The following is a 14,767-nucleotide window of genomic DNA, read 5'->3' as shown; positions in this document are numbered from 1 at the left end:
AGGCTGCTATAGGTTTTACCCCTAAGCCCTTCCTGCAGTGGCCTGTTGATTCATCAACTCTCTAGTCAGTCACATTTTCCCAGCACCCTTGACCCCGGACCATCATTCCTTCTCCTCATTAACTATATTGTCCAGACAACTACGTTTTCAATACATACTCTGGCGTTACGCTCATATACTATGTTACAACCAAAATTTCCATTGGTTGCAAAGTCATCCTTTCACAGTCACCTTCTTGTCCTCTGAACAGCATCCTATTTTCATTCTTGTTATTCCATCCTGTAACAAAAGATCTGAAAGGGTTTGCTATCTCACTTTCTTTATTTGAGAGTTTTGAAAATTAGCTATATTGTAGGTTGAGGTAAGGGGGAAGCAGTAACGTTGATGGGTACTAGCTAAAGTGTGTCTTGCAGAGCAAGCTTATGCATGTTTACTTAAAAGTAAATCCTGCTCTGTTCATTCGGGCTTACTCTCCCTAAGCAGTGTGTTATAGGATTGTAGCCTTAACATCTCTTATGAGATAAGCTGGCTAGCCTTATGCAGTGTGTAGAAATAACCATTTGTGTTAGACTTTAATATGTTTTGTTGAAAATGCATATTTAATTGTTGTGTTAACCACTCACATAGACAAATTCAAATGCAAAGTTTCATGCATCTGAGCAAGTAAACCCTTGCCTCTGAGTACTTATGCCACTATAAATTGTAACAGATTTACAGTGCAATCCTATACATATCTACTCAGAAATAAGCTCTGTTGAATTCAGTGGGACTTACTCAGAAATGTATCTATAGGATTTCAGCCTTAAGGTGTCAGAGGACTCTGCATTATTTTTCCATAAGCAACAAAACATTCAACTATTTTAATTCTACAATTTGAGATAAGGTACTTTCCGAAAAGATATGGCCTATGAGTAAAAATGAAAATAAAATAACTTTTAGCTTCAAAGGCAGCAAGGAGTCTTGTGGCACCTTAAAAGGCAAACACATTTATTTTGGCATACGTTTTCTTGGACTAGAGTAAAGTGGACTCTAGTCCACGAAAGCTTATGCCAAGACCAATGTATCCATCTTTTAAGGTGCTACAAGTCTCTGTTGTTTTTGCTGCAACCGACTACTGCGCTGGGAGTTTTTAGCTTTAAACAAAAGCTGTAAATTATTTGTTCTGTCAAATAATTTACAGCAGCCACCCCCAGCTTAGCGCCTGCTAGATGTGTTGGACTACAAGTCTCATCATTCCCAGCCAGCATGTCCATTTGGGGAAGGCTGATTTACAGTGAGAATTGTCATGCTGTGCACCTAACATTTTCAATCAAGTTCTATGTTAGCCTTCTCTCACCTTTTGGGAGAAAATTACAACAACCTTCAATGGCTAGCTAACTGATGATTGATAGACCTCAGATAATCAGTGGAACACATCTGTCATGTTTTGTCATGTTTGCCTTACCTACCGAGGTGAGAGGTTTGAAAGTGTTGTAAAACACACTGGCCGGGTTCGGACGACACGCTAATCAATGGGGGTGGGTGGGTAGGTTGTAATAGGAACAAAATAGAAAACAGCAGTTGATTAGCGTGTCGTCCGAACCTGGCCACTCTCTTTATAAATAGTCTGTTCCATTAATTATTTTCTTGCTGCTTGTTTGCAGCCAGCTAGAGATAAAATTGCAGCAGTTGTCTCTTGGTAGAGGAATGAAGAAATAAAGCACTAAGGTGTTGTGAACTACATTGATGGTTTTATAGTTGATGGCATATGTTGATCATCAATCCTTTATTTCCAGTATTCAGGTTGAGTGCTCTTGCTTATGTAGCTAAAACAGTGCCACGGCACCTCCCATGCAAGAGGGGAGGTCCCAGCTGACTTCAGGGAACCTGAGGTATGCAGAAGTACAAAAATATTTAGGGGAAAACAACAATGTGGATGAAGTGTGCTGAGTAGTCACAAAATGCTGATTAATTTTTGTAGGGGTGGGATGGAATGGAGTATTATAGAAGACGACTGTCTGACTGACTGTCTGGAACAATGACCAGGAGAAGACTGAATACTGCAACATTTTGTTGCAGATTCCACTTATATATACTAACAATGAACTCAGTTTTCAATCCTTACATAGCCACAATGGCACCATCTTCATACAAGAGGGAGGTATTGTCAGGCTTGAGGTAACTCCAAAGTTTGCAGAAGTATAATGGAAAAAAAACTACAGGAAGGGGGAAACATCCAGAACGGATCAATGAGGACTGAGTATGTTTTTTTTGGGGGGGGGGGCTGGAAAATAGGGGGAAGGAAGGAATGGAGTAAAATATCGTGGAAGAGGGTAAGGCCGGTGGAACCCAGAACTGGCACATTTTACACAGCAAGATTTTGTTGGAGGACTCCCTCGTAGTCATGGTGCTCTTTTGTAATTAACCATGATTGATAGTTTTTAAAATTCCATTTCCCTTCCAGAATGAATCATGGCTGAGGACCCTCAGAGAAATTTCCGATCTGTTTATTATGAAAAAGTAGGATTTCGTGGCGTTGAAGAGAAAAAGTCACTGGAAATCCTTCTGAAAGATGATCGGTTGGGTATGTTTGGCGGGATGTGCGGTAAAATGGTCCATCTGTTTTGGCTCACTTAAGTCTATAGCATCCTTTGGCCATGGAGATGCTACCTGGTGGCCATAAGATTGCTCTGGCTGAGGAATGAGGGGTGCTCTAGAATTTTTCCTGCCTAAACATGCATAGGATTGCCCCCTTAGTTGATTAATTATTGGGAGCAATTTTTATATGATGTTAAGGGCTATTTTAAGAAGTCTGGCTGTTATTTTAACAGTGTATTAGTTTTATATGTTTTAATCCGTTTTATGTATTTTATAACATTTTTGCATTTTATGTTGTTCCCCGCCTCAATCCAGAGGGAGAGGCGGGTAAGAAATAATAATAATAATAATAATAATAATAATAATAATAATAATAATAATAATAATTTAAAATCTATTTTGGTTTTGGCAAGTTCCTGTACTAGAAAATAAACCAAAAATGCTAAAGATGGTCTTTCCTTCTAACAACAAATAAATATGTTGTTTTGATTAAATTAAAATTTAATTTTACACTTCCTTCAGTATTTCAGTTTTGTTAACTATGAAAAGTTGAAATTCTTACCTTCTAGGACTGTTGTGAGTATTGTGCCTTTATGCAAAAGTTGTGTTTATGCAAAAGTTGTGTACCAGAGCCCTGGTATCACCGTTAGGGATAGAGATGCTTCATAACCTTGTTCATGTTTTAAAATAGTCCTTGTTTTTAAAACTTTGTTCACAGATATTGAGAAGCTTTGCACATTTAGTCAAAGGTTTCCTCTGCCATCTATGTATCGGACCCTGGTGTGGAAGGTGCTTCTAGGTAGGTTGAACTGTGAAGACCAAGCTCTTGATTATAAATGATAGGGGTAGCTTTGGGCAGGTGCTCGTTGTTGTAGGACCCCTATAGACTATTGGAGCAGAGCCTCTGCTGCCTTCCTTTCCAGGTGCACCCAGACCAGCCTTCCCAAACGTAGTGTCTTCCAGAAGTCCTGGACTGCAACTCCTGGGAATTATGGGAGTTGCAATCTAACACATCTGGGAAGCATCAGGTTGGGGAAGGCTGACCCAGACAATGAACATATCAGGAGCTGATGTTAATAAACATAACTGAGTACTATCTGGCTTGTGAAGGTGAACTTCCAATGGCTTGCATTCTATTTTGGGTTATCTTGGATTGTCCTGGAATTGCAGTTTTTTAGGGGAGGAGCCATCCTTCTTCATTAGAGCACATGCTTTGCATGCTGAACATCCTCGTTTCAATCCCTGAGATCTCTAGTTCAAGAAATCTTGGGAGGTAGGACTGGGAAAGACATCTGCCTGAAACTTTTTAGAGAGCTACCAGCAGCCAGGATAGACAATAGTGGGCTAAACATACTGATGGTCTGGTTCATTAAAACCATGTTGCTAGGCATGTTAATTAAATGTTAATTATGACCCTGTTCAGACAACATGCTAAGCCACAGTGGTTAAGCATTTTGAGCTAAACATTATGGCTTAGTGTGTCATGTGAACCATGACTTAGCGTGTTACGTGAACTCTTCCTAACCATGGTAGCTACATAAATAAGGTTTAAACATGCTCACTCACCATTTGCTGCAAAAGGGTTAGCAGCCTAACCATGGCTTAGCATGTTGTCTGTGTTTATAATAGTCAACCTTCAGACTCCATTAGTAATCAGGGAGTTTTGAGCTGTATCTATCTATTGTAGAACTACAGTTCTAATCCCCTGAGTCACTCAAGCCCTACTCTCTTTACATAAACATATAGACATACGTCCTGTTCATAAGGTTCAGCTCCTAGGCTGAATCAACACGTGAGTGGGGCCACCCCAAGTAGCCCCACCCCTGACATTGTGCGTTCCAGCTTGCCCTGCCCTCCTGAGGTCTGCATGTACAGCAGTGCGGAAACTGTGCACGCCCACCTCCTCACTACAGATGTTGTACCTGCAGATGTCGGGGCGGGGCAAGCTGGCATGTGCGAAATCAGGGGTGGGGCTATTTGGTGCAGCCCTGCCATGTGTTGTTTCAGTGCATCACTGTTTCTTAAGGCTATGCTGTGTGGTTGATCAAAAAGAGAAAGCTTCAGTAGGAGGCTTTTCACCAGCACAGCAAGTGAACTTAAATCTCTCTCTCTCCCCCTCCCTCTTTTCTTTCAAAGGAATTCTTCCTCCTCACCATGAATCTCACGTATTTGTGATGAAGTACCGGAAGGAGCAGTATAGGGATGTGTACCATGCTCTTCAAGTAATTCGCTTTATCAAGGATTCTACTCCGCAGGTGGAAGTTTTCCTCCGGATCTATCAGTTGGAGTCAGGAAAGCTGCCTCGAAAGCCATCTTTCCCTTTGGTCAGTCATGTTTAATCTTGCTCTCAGCAAGACTTTGGTAAACAAATCCAGATCTTTTCCATCTAGAAGTCTGCTGAATAATGACGGGAAAGTGTAAGGGGGAAGTGGCAACAGGAAATGCAGCCCACCTTGAGGTTTCCCATTCTGTCTGCCCTTGTAGTTATTGGCAAATGGGGCAGAGGTGCCCAGCTTGCCTTGCATGGACTGTCACTGATGCTGCAAGGAGAAGCTTCGCAGCTGCAGGTGAGAATACAATTGGGTTGCCCAGAAAATGCGAAGACCTAAGTCCTATTCTGTCCTGTAAGCATGGAGGGGAGTGGGGAGGCCCAGTCCTCCTCTACTCATGACCACCTCGTGTTACTGGGGAAGTTCTGCAGTGGAAATGTAACACATTCAAGTCAACGTGGTTACAAAGCTCTGCACAATCGGAAACTTGAACCATGGGTCCATTTCTGCTGCAGACCAAGGTGGGGGGGGGTCGAGGGGGCGGGGCCAGAGTGCCCGACCCCACTTCTGCACCCTTCCGAGGTTTGAATGGCAGAATAGGGCTGTAGAATGCTGCCAATCTGGTCTTTCTCCTTCAAGAAAATGAAAGATCGTAACCCAGCAATGGGGGGGGGGGGGAACAGAGCATCACTTACTCCTAGGTATTATACAGAAGTTGCTTTTCTTATCCAAGTCACAAGGTTGTCATAGACAGAAAAGTCTTTCTACAACTTAAAACTGCAATTGCAGAGAGCACTGGTGATGGTGAGTCTGAATGCTTTCTAAGTATATAAAAATATTATAATGACATATTTTGGCTGTTAATCCCATCATTGCTTTCATGGTTCTTCCATTCATTTTAATGGGGCTAGTGCGGAACTCCAGTGTGCATCCCATTAAAAGAAATGGATGGAGCACAACAGCCTACTGCAACACATACTGCTTTTTTAACATATAATAATAGCATTTAAAGAGTGATCAAGGCTGCAATTCTATCTATACTTATATAGGATTGTTTTGCATGGTTGATAATATATGTGTAGCATTTTGTTATCCTTACAACAACCATGTAAGGTAGGCCAATACTCTTATCTCCACACTACAAGGGGTTGGGGGAAGAGGCAAGACTGAGAAGTGGTGGCTTGTCAAAGGTCACCTAGGAAGTTCATGGCAAAAGTGAGATTTGACCTGGGGATTTTCTGGTTCTCAGCTTAGACAGTTTAGAAAGCAAACCAGCTAACACCTAATTCCATTAGGTGCTAACCACATTTCTCAACATCCTCTGTTCTAGGGGTGGGCAACTTGTGGCCCTCCAAATGTTTTGGCCTGCAACACCTGCCAGCCCTAGTCATCATAACCAATGATGGATGATAGTATTTGTAGGCCAAATCATCTGGAGGGCACAAGGTACCCATCCCTGCAAGAATATATTAATTCCAAACTCATTTTCCAAGAGCCAACCTCCATGAAGACAAAATGGTGCCATCCGTGCACAAGAGGGCGATATTGGCAGGCTTTGGGGAGTCCCAAGTTGTGAAAAAGTAGAAGAAAACTTTAGAAAAACAAACTTAAAAGTGTGTGTGTGTGTGTGTGAAACCCCAAAACACTCCAATGAGGACTGAATATGCTCAGTTGTTATGAAATGCTGATTGACTATTGGGGTGTGGGAATGGAAAGGCAGGGGAACTGGAATGGAGTGTCCTGGAAAAGGGCATGGCTGGCTGGAATCTGGCATAGACATGCACTCTGCACTGCAACATTTTGGTGCAGGTCCTTGCTTGTCTTTGTTAAAGTTCAGTTGATCTTGTGTTTGCATGTAGACCTGCTTCTCAAGTGCAAAATTCTCAGCTTGTATGGCTTTTCTTCCCACGAGAGCATGGATTTCTAGGCTAGGTATACAGCTTGCACGGCATTTCAGAAATTGTCCTCTTGTATTTCCCCTTATTTGATAGGATTTTTATTTTATTTTTGAGTTTGAATTCAGTTGTCAAGTTTTTTGTGTTTTTTTGAGAGGGGGGGTCTTTTCTCAGGGGGCAGGAAATATGGGATCTCCAAGGGATGGCTCACCTTTAGGCAACTCTTTCATTCCCGAGAGTGGTCACTTCACACGAGCTGAGTAATGCATTAGCTGGAAATGCGCAGATACAAGTTGTAGGAACATTTTTCTTTAAATCTGGGGATCCGGGCGGATGGGAGGGAAGGATATATATTTTTCTCCATTTCAGAGGTTGTGGAAACTTTCCCCTTATAGAGCACACAGTATGCAAGTGTGTAAGAGCAATATCTATCAGCTTCTAGTCCAATGGGATGAACCCTGATGTGCGGTCAACCCCAACCCTAAAGCTGACTTGTCCTGGAGCTGGAGCATATGAAGTACTATACGATGGTACACAGCGTACTAGAACGAACTTTTACGCAGCGTCTCTATTTTGCAACCAGCACTGACATGACACACTGTGGTTTATCTCCCCCCACTCCCCAATGAAGCAAATGTGGTCTAACCTCCAGGGAGGCCTTAAAAGCCCTCCTTCCTTGTCTGTTCAGTGTGCTTTCCCCATTCTGCCATATATAGCAACTCCTGTACCCTCCCAGCCCCCAAAAGAAGCAGATGCCTTAAAGCAGGGGGCGTCAACCTTTGGAGCTCATGGACACATCTGGAAATTTGAGAAACTGTCCTGGGCAGTGGGCCCAACCATAAAATGGCTGCCATGAGTGGGCATGGCTAGTCACAAAGGATTGATCAGCTGCTCAGAGGCATTCATGGGAAATGAAGATGGCAGTGGCTAGAAGCTCCCATTTCACTGAAGCAATCCTGGCTGACAGCAATAAAATATATTAAAAAAAAATTAAATGAAAATTGGGAAGAGGAGGGTGTCATAGTGGGCACCAAGGGAGGTGTCTAGGGGCCCATTGTCTTCTCTGCCTTAAAAGGTTAGGAAAGGCTGGTTTGATACTGCAAAAGACTCTTTCCAGTCCTCTTTCTGCCCCATTTGCTGAATCCTTCACTGTGGTGACTTTGAATATAAAGCAAACCCCTTTCAGCAAAACTCCCTGAAAAAAAGTGTAATTGGGACTCTAGCATAAAAGAAAGTTGTGTGGTTATTGCTGTGAGCTTGATTACAAATCTTCCTATGAAGGAGACAAGCTACTATCTATTGCATGAGTTCTCAACAAGGGGGGAATTCCCCCCCCCCGGGGGGAATTTTAGGGTTCCAGGGAGGGGAATTGGGACCACTATTCAGCAAAGTATGATGTCCTGTAGATTATGTCTTCCTACACGTTATTAAAAATGTCCCAGAAAAGTGTCATGTCGTTTGCAAAAGCCAGGCCTTTGCTCTCTTTTTCTCTCCCTCCCTCGCAATTCTAGAAGTTTCAAGCTTCCCATTTAAAGGGGCAATGCAAAGCATGGGAGCTGAGAATGTAAAAGGGGCCATGCTTTGCCTTGCCCATTTAAATGGGACTAATATAGAAAAAATAAAAGATTTTCAATATTATATGCATATTATTTGGAATGCACCTTTTGAGTTAGACTATCTTGGGAAGGGGGGAATTATATTCTGAACAATGGTGAAAGGGGGGAATGGAGCAAAAAAGGTTGAGAACAACTGATCTATTGTCACATCACAGGACTGAAGGGAAAAGGTGTGTGATGCTTCTGAATAATTCCATGTTATGCCTGCTTTGCTTTCCAGGGAGATGAAGACGAGATATTCCTTGCTGTTGCTAAAGCTATGGAGGAAATGGTGGAAGATAATATTGACTGCTATTGGCTCGTCAGTAGTTTTGTGAACCAGTTGAATAAGTACAAGGATTCATTACCACAGCTGGTAAGAATATGTATCTACATCTATAGTGTGTAGATAAACACACACTCACACATGTATATATATGGTGGCAGCACAAGAGAGGGCCTTCTCGGTGGCTGCTCCTAGGCTGTGGAACTCTCTGCCAAAGGAGGCTAGGTTGGCTCCCACTCTCTGTTGTCATTCTGCTAGCAGACAAATGTTTTTGTTCAAGCAGGCCTTTGGCACAAGCTGCTCTTTTTGTTTGGGGGCTGCGTTATTCTGTTATTGTTGAGTTTTTTAACTGTGTTTTTAATGTCATTCTTTTATTATTATTTTAACTAAATGGTGGTTGGTTGGTTTTTACTTCTTGAGTGCCATTTTCTTGGTGGAAAAGCAGGGTATAAATCAAATCAATCTATAAATATGTAAAATACACACACACTTGTTTTGGCAGTACAGCCAATTAATAATGGAAATTTTTAGCAACCCTTACAGTCCCATCTGATCTTTTCAGGACATGTTCTTCGTGTTTCATATTGAATTTATTTTTGAAGATGCACTTTTTGTTGTTCATCTTTTGCCATAAATACTGATGGCTATAAGTGTTATTTATTTATTTAGGTATATTTTATCATTTTTCTTTGCCTTCATGCTGCAGCCAAAACTTCTGGAACAGTACCTGAGCCTTGAAGACAGCAGACTCCTAATGCACCTGAAATCATGCTCAGCAGTGGGCCAGCTTCCTTATGATCTTTGGTTCAGAAGGTGTTTTGCTGGTTGTCTACCTGAATCCAGCTTACAAAGGCAAGGTTATCTTTTCCTCCCTCACTACTTTGGATCAGTCATGTCCTGGGTGTCCTTGAAAAATAGCTAAGGTGGAGTAAAATGTCCATGGATCACAGCTGACTTGAGATTACAGTCCCAAAGGCCATAAATGCCCCCCTCCAAAATTCACTGTACTACTCCAGAGAACGTTCTCCTAAAAGCATATTACCTACAAGACATCTGTACTGTCCTCTAAACTCAGGAATGTTATATGAGAATGTTTTGACATGTCAGCAACTTCAAATATGTTGAAAACTTGTCAGTTATTAAATATAGAGAGTTATGTACACTTTGCAATAACAGTTTTAGTCAGGAAAGAAAAATGCTTCTGAATATAAATTATAGATATGAAATTAAGGGCATGTAGGTGTATGACTTTGTGACTGATTTTTCTAGGGTTTGGGACAAGGTTATTAGTGGCTCTTGCAAAATTCTTGTCTTCGTTGCTGTTGAGATCCTATTAACCTTTAAAATGAAGTTGATGGCCCTGAATAGTGCAGAAAAGATTGAACAGTTTTTGCAAAATGTAAGTACTCCTTTTACACACACTGGTGAATTTTTTAAAAGGCACAGTTTGGTTAGTTATGTTCAACATATTTTTTAGAAAGCGAGAGGGAGACTGGTTGTGCCCAATTTTAGGGTACTACCTGGAGATTCTATGATCTCCAGGTAGGGCAAGGAAAAACTCCTACCTGAAGCCCTGGAGAGCTGCTACTGCCAGTCAGTGTTGACAATACTGGGCTAGATGGACCAAGGGTCTGACTTAGTAGAATCATAGAATAGCAGAGTTGGAAGGGGCCTACAAGGCCATCGAGTCCAGCCCTCTGCTCAATGCAGGAATCCACCCTAAAGCATCCCTGACAGATGGTTGTCCAGCTGCCTCTTGAATGTCTCTAGTGTGGGAGAGCCCACAACTTCCCTAGGTAACTGATTCCATTGTCGTACTGCTCTAACAGTCAGGAAGTTTTTCCTGATGTCCAGCTGGAATCTGGCTTCCTTTAACTTGAGCCCGTTATTCCGTGTCCTGCACTCTGGGAGGATCGAGAAGAGATCCTGGCCCTCCTCTGTGTGACAACCTTTTAAGTATTTGAAGACTGCTATCATGTCTCCCCTCAATCTTCTCTTCTCCAGGCTAAACATGCCCAGTTCTTTCAGTCTCTCTTCATAGGGCTTTGTTTCCAGACCCCTGATCATCATAAGGCAGCTTCCTATGTATTTCTGAATATGTATTTTTCTTTGCTGTCTTAGTGTTCCACGGCTGCTTTATTGTATTTATTGTTGTCAAACCTAACAGCTGTTATTGTCAAATATTATTGTTAACTTACAGTATTAGCCCGCTGGACTTGTTGATAACAGGCCAGGGCACAGATGTTTAAAACTCATGGCTGCATTTATGTATTTAAAAGAGCTCTCAGGACTGACTGGGATTTGCATAATGTTTACATATCTAGATCATACGTGGTTAAATAAGTTCAGATGACAGTACTGTATAAAACCAGTCTGACCTATTGTATCTGTACTAGTGGCCATTCTCCCCCACCGCCCATCTCCATTTTTCACCTGCACCTCTGAGACTGGGGGAAAAAGAGGTCATCTTTTGTTCTTGGACTGAAGAAAGGAAGAGCAGAATGGTTGAATACATATGACCCAGTCTAGATTTTCAGGCGCACTCTAATGGACACTGTTCCTCCTGTGTGGGGCAGCTTCTTCCTTCACTTGAGGATTGTCTGTGCACAAGGAGCTGTTCTTTCACTAGAAATGAATGCGCAGAAGAGCTTTGCATATGCATTGTCGCTCCTGTTCCCTCAAAAGGATTAATGGATAGGGGAAGAGACCAAGATACGGTCAGAGCATCCTTATGGTCCCTTGTAGATATCCCAGGGACCATAGGCTATGGCAATTTCTCCCCTCCCCGAGGCCATAAACATAGTTCTAACCTTGGGGAGGGGGCATTCTGATTAGCTTCTACAATCTAGGAAGAAGGTTGGGGCTGATGGTGGGCAGGAGGGGGAAAGAGATGTGGATCTTTTGGGACCACAAGCCTCTCCATTCCCCTCTTGCTCACTGGGAGTTAAGTCACCTACATGGGCCCAGAGGCCCATCTTGCTAAATATGGTGAAAAGCAGGTGAAGACAGCTCTGTTGTTCCTGACAGCACTTAGGACAGATGGAGGGCTCTGTAGAGTGTTAATCAGATAGGGTTGTGCTGTAAAGCAACTAAATATCTCAAGCTAAATATCTGTTTTTATCCCTTGTAGATACCTCAAGACAACACTGATGCGATTGTGAGCAAAGCTACTGAGCTGTGGCACAAACATTGTGGGACCCCCGCTCACTCAGTCTGAGACCATGCTTTCCACTCGACATTTCAGTTTTTTGTTTTTTTGTGCAACTTCTCCCGCCTGAAAGTATTTAATTAAAATCATTTAAAGATTGGGGACATGGTAGTAGTAATTTATTGTGATTTGTTGCTTCCCCATCTGAAAAGCCTGAAGTGCATAAATATATGTAGGCGGTTTTAAATCACTTGAATGTCTGTGATCCCTTACATCAGTTGGATTTGTTTCCAAGTTTATTTCCAAAACTGGTTCAGGGAGAAGCCAACTGGAAAATGGAAGGCACCAAAGTAAGGCATTTGAAGGAATGTTAGGTTTTGTTCATTGAAATGGATTTTTTGGTTGGTCTTAAGTAAAATATACTTACTCTCTCACACACTGTTCCCGTCCCCCCCTCCTGTTGGCACGAAGTTTGCTTAAATCTGAGAGCTCTGGTTTAACTAAGGTGCCCATCTAGGCAAGCTGTGTTTCACCTCTATCAAGCAACCTATTTTTATATCTGAGTCAGGGCTGACATTAGGGATAGGCAACTGGCAGCCCAGGCTCCAGCGGCTTTTGGTCCTCAAGCATAAAGATCCTCTTCCCTACCCGCACTGGTATGAATCGAAACCAACTCTGACAAAGTGCCCCCCATCTCAGCTGTTCAGTCCTGTGTGCATACCAAGACAAGACAAATGGGAGTGAGCAGCCAAGGTACAGAAGGGGATAGGAAGTTTCGCTGGATGATACTGGCTTCTCTCGTTATGAGGGTGTGGGTGGAAGCTACACCATATATATATTTTATACACCTCTTTTTTCTGAACCAAAGAAACAAAGGCATTGTAACTTTTCCTTGCAGGAAAGTTGCTCCAGGCCCCCATCATTTGGGTCACCCTTTTTCTGCACCTTTTCCAGCTTGACAATATTCTCTGTTGCTCGGCCTGTGCTGGGAACATCCCTTTTTGAGAGATCCATCTGGTATTGATGCTGATGGTGGTCTGGCATTGATGAATAATATGTTTGTCCAGGTAGGCCTTTGGCCTGATTGGTATGTGATGTCTCATCTAATTTGCCTGGTTGTCTTACTTTGTGGGATCCCCCCCCCCCCGGCTGCTCTTCCTTGCATTTTTATTGTTTCTAAATTGTTGCTGGCTCCCCTGGGCATTCCTACTGATGTAGAAAGGTGGGATTTAAATAAATCCCTGACTGGATAAAAAACATTCAGCGGATGCCATTTTTATTCTTCTTCTTGCCTCTTCCATTTCCTTTTCAGACTTTGCAAGTTGAAGTTTTCCACCTATGTCTGAAAAGGGCTTGTGCCATGCAATCTTATCGAAACCAGCCCTGTTCTTTCTTTTGCTCTACCTCTGTGAAACATGTCCATGATTCTAATCAGCCTCGCCTTTCTTGCTCCTCTGCGTTGTATCCAATGTTGTCTTTCTTAGAGCAAACTCACCAAAATGACTGGGATGTAAATAAGGCTAACATTGGATAGAACCCTCTGTCTGAGTGTGAAATAGCATCTTCCCCATCCCATTCACCTGTCACCTTAGTCAAGACCCGATCTTCTCCCTTCTCCTGCACTTTGGTATCAGTCAGAACATTGCTAGTTCCTTATAGTATAATGCTATGTTAACTAGTATGCAATCCTGCCATCCTTCCTTAAGTTTTGTTGTATAATCTATTCCATGGGAGTTGAAGTGTACTGAAGGTGGCAGTGATACCTATTTTTGATGACGCCAGTAGAATATCGTCCTCTCCCGCATTTCAGCATTAGGAAGCTGTGTCTTTATTCATTTATTTTAATTTTGAAATTGTCAGAGTCTAGTTTTGGGGTGCTCTTTCCATCAGTGCTTAAACTACTGGTTATTTTAGGATTAAGGTGGCATTGAGCGTGTGGTCAGTGAATGCTTTTCTAAGGCAGAATCAATATCTTGTTTCTTTGTTTACTTTGTGGGACTTTATCATCTTCCATCAGCAGTGCCAATTAGTGCAGGAATGCTCAATGCAACAAGCATGAATCACTATTTAAAGCTAAGGTGCCAGACAATTAAAAAAACCCAACCCAAAATATTCCTTCTGTGGCACACTGTTGTAACTTAAAGTTGTTGCGATGAGATAAACTAGTTACACTGAACTTCTCAGCAATATCAGATCAATGAATTAACTGCTTCTGGGCAATGCATAGAATCATAGAATAGCAGACTTGGAAGGGGCCTACAAGGCCGTTGAATCCAACCCCCTGCTCAATGCAGGAATCCACCCTAAAGCGGTGGATTCTATCAAACACTACCATTTAAATGTCAGTGGAAAGTTCACGACAGTTGTACGTTTACAGAATGAGGTTGCAAGGAGCCTTTCCTTTTGTTGTTATTCTGTGCCATGTCCTTTAATCAATAACTGTTATGTGCTGAGATGGCAAGAGAGACAGAGAAGTGCTGAAAGAGGCTTTTGGTGGAGCCTCGGCAAGTGCAAAATCAATGCATAAACTGCAATTTTCGTGTTTGGAAAATGGGACCATGCACTGAAATCGCAAAAGATATTTCCGAAAGATGGAAGGGAATGGGGAAAAAAAAAGGCTATAGGAAGGCATTTGTAAAAGGGCATCGCTTAATCCCAAAAGTTAGTGACGGATATTTCCTTATAAAAGATTGGCTAGAATTACCACCATACATTGGCACCATTTAAAAACACAGAGAGATTCTTCCACCCTACCTGTTAGCCTGTGATGGAGGAGGGAAGATCTCACATTGTGTTTAACACAAGATCCCTCCTCTATTTACATGTGACAACCTCAGAAGGAGAGGCGTCGCACCCACCATTTTTTAATTTATTAAAGGGCCAGCAGTGCATGAATGCTCATGCGCATAAAGTAAGTGTTTTTTAAAATTTAAATTAGTTTCCACGCTCCCCCCGATGGGCGCAGTGCTCCTCCCGGCTCCTCGCGAGGAATCGCG

The 14,767-nt window shown here is 42.3% G+C and overlaps 1 protein-coding gene across 1 annotated transcript; it reads left to right on the top strand.

The window, feature by feature from the left end:
- Positions 1-274: 274 nt before the first annotated feature.
- Positions 275-11,935, top strand: TBC1D7 (TBC1 domain family member 7). Its single transcript, XM_063130369.1, has 9 exons — positions 275-361; positions 1,776-1,871; positions 2,444-2,563; positions 3,296-3,376; positions 4,714-4,901; positions 8,579-8,713; positions 9,330-9,475; positions 9,893-10,022; positions 11,754-11,935. Exons 3-9 carry the CDS (start codon positions 2,452-2,454, stop codon positions 11,838-11,840), a joined length of 879 nt encoding a protein of 292 aa, XP_062986439.1. The 5' UTR covers positions 275-361; positions 1,776-1,871; positions 2,444-2,451; the 3' UTR covers positions 11,841-11,935.
- Positions 11,936-14,767: the final 2,832 nt, after the last annotated feature.

Source organism: Elgaria multicarinata, chromosome 7, assembly GCF_023053635.1.
Source record: "Elgaria multicarinata webbii isolate HBS135686 ecotype San Diego chromosome 7, rElgMul1.1.pri, whole genome shotgun sequence".
NCBI classification, from domain to species: domain Eukaryota; kingdom Metazoa; phylum Chordata; class Lepidosauria; order Squamata; family Anguidae; genus Elgaria; species Elgaria multicarinata.
The sequence above is the reverse complement of the archived record's forward strand: the minus strand, read 5'-3'. Positions and strand labels throughout refer to the sequence as shown.

Excerpts from the sequence above, each read along its gene's own strand:
- TBC1D7 (XM_063130369.1), top strand. The coding sequence starts at position 2,452 with ATGGCTGAGGACCCTCAGAGAAATTTCCGATCTGTTTATTATGAAAAA. Across the intron at positions 3,377-4,713 it reads GGTGTGGAAGGTGCTTCTAG|GAATTCTTCCTCCTCACCAT; the intron begins GTAGGTTGAACT and ends TTTCTTTCAAAG. Across the intron at positions 8,714-9,329 it reads AGGATTCATTACCACAGCTG|CCAAAACTTCTGGAACAGTA; the intron begins GTAAGAATATGT and ends TTCATGCTGCAG.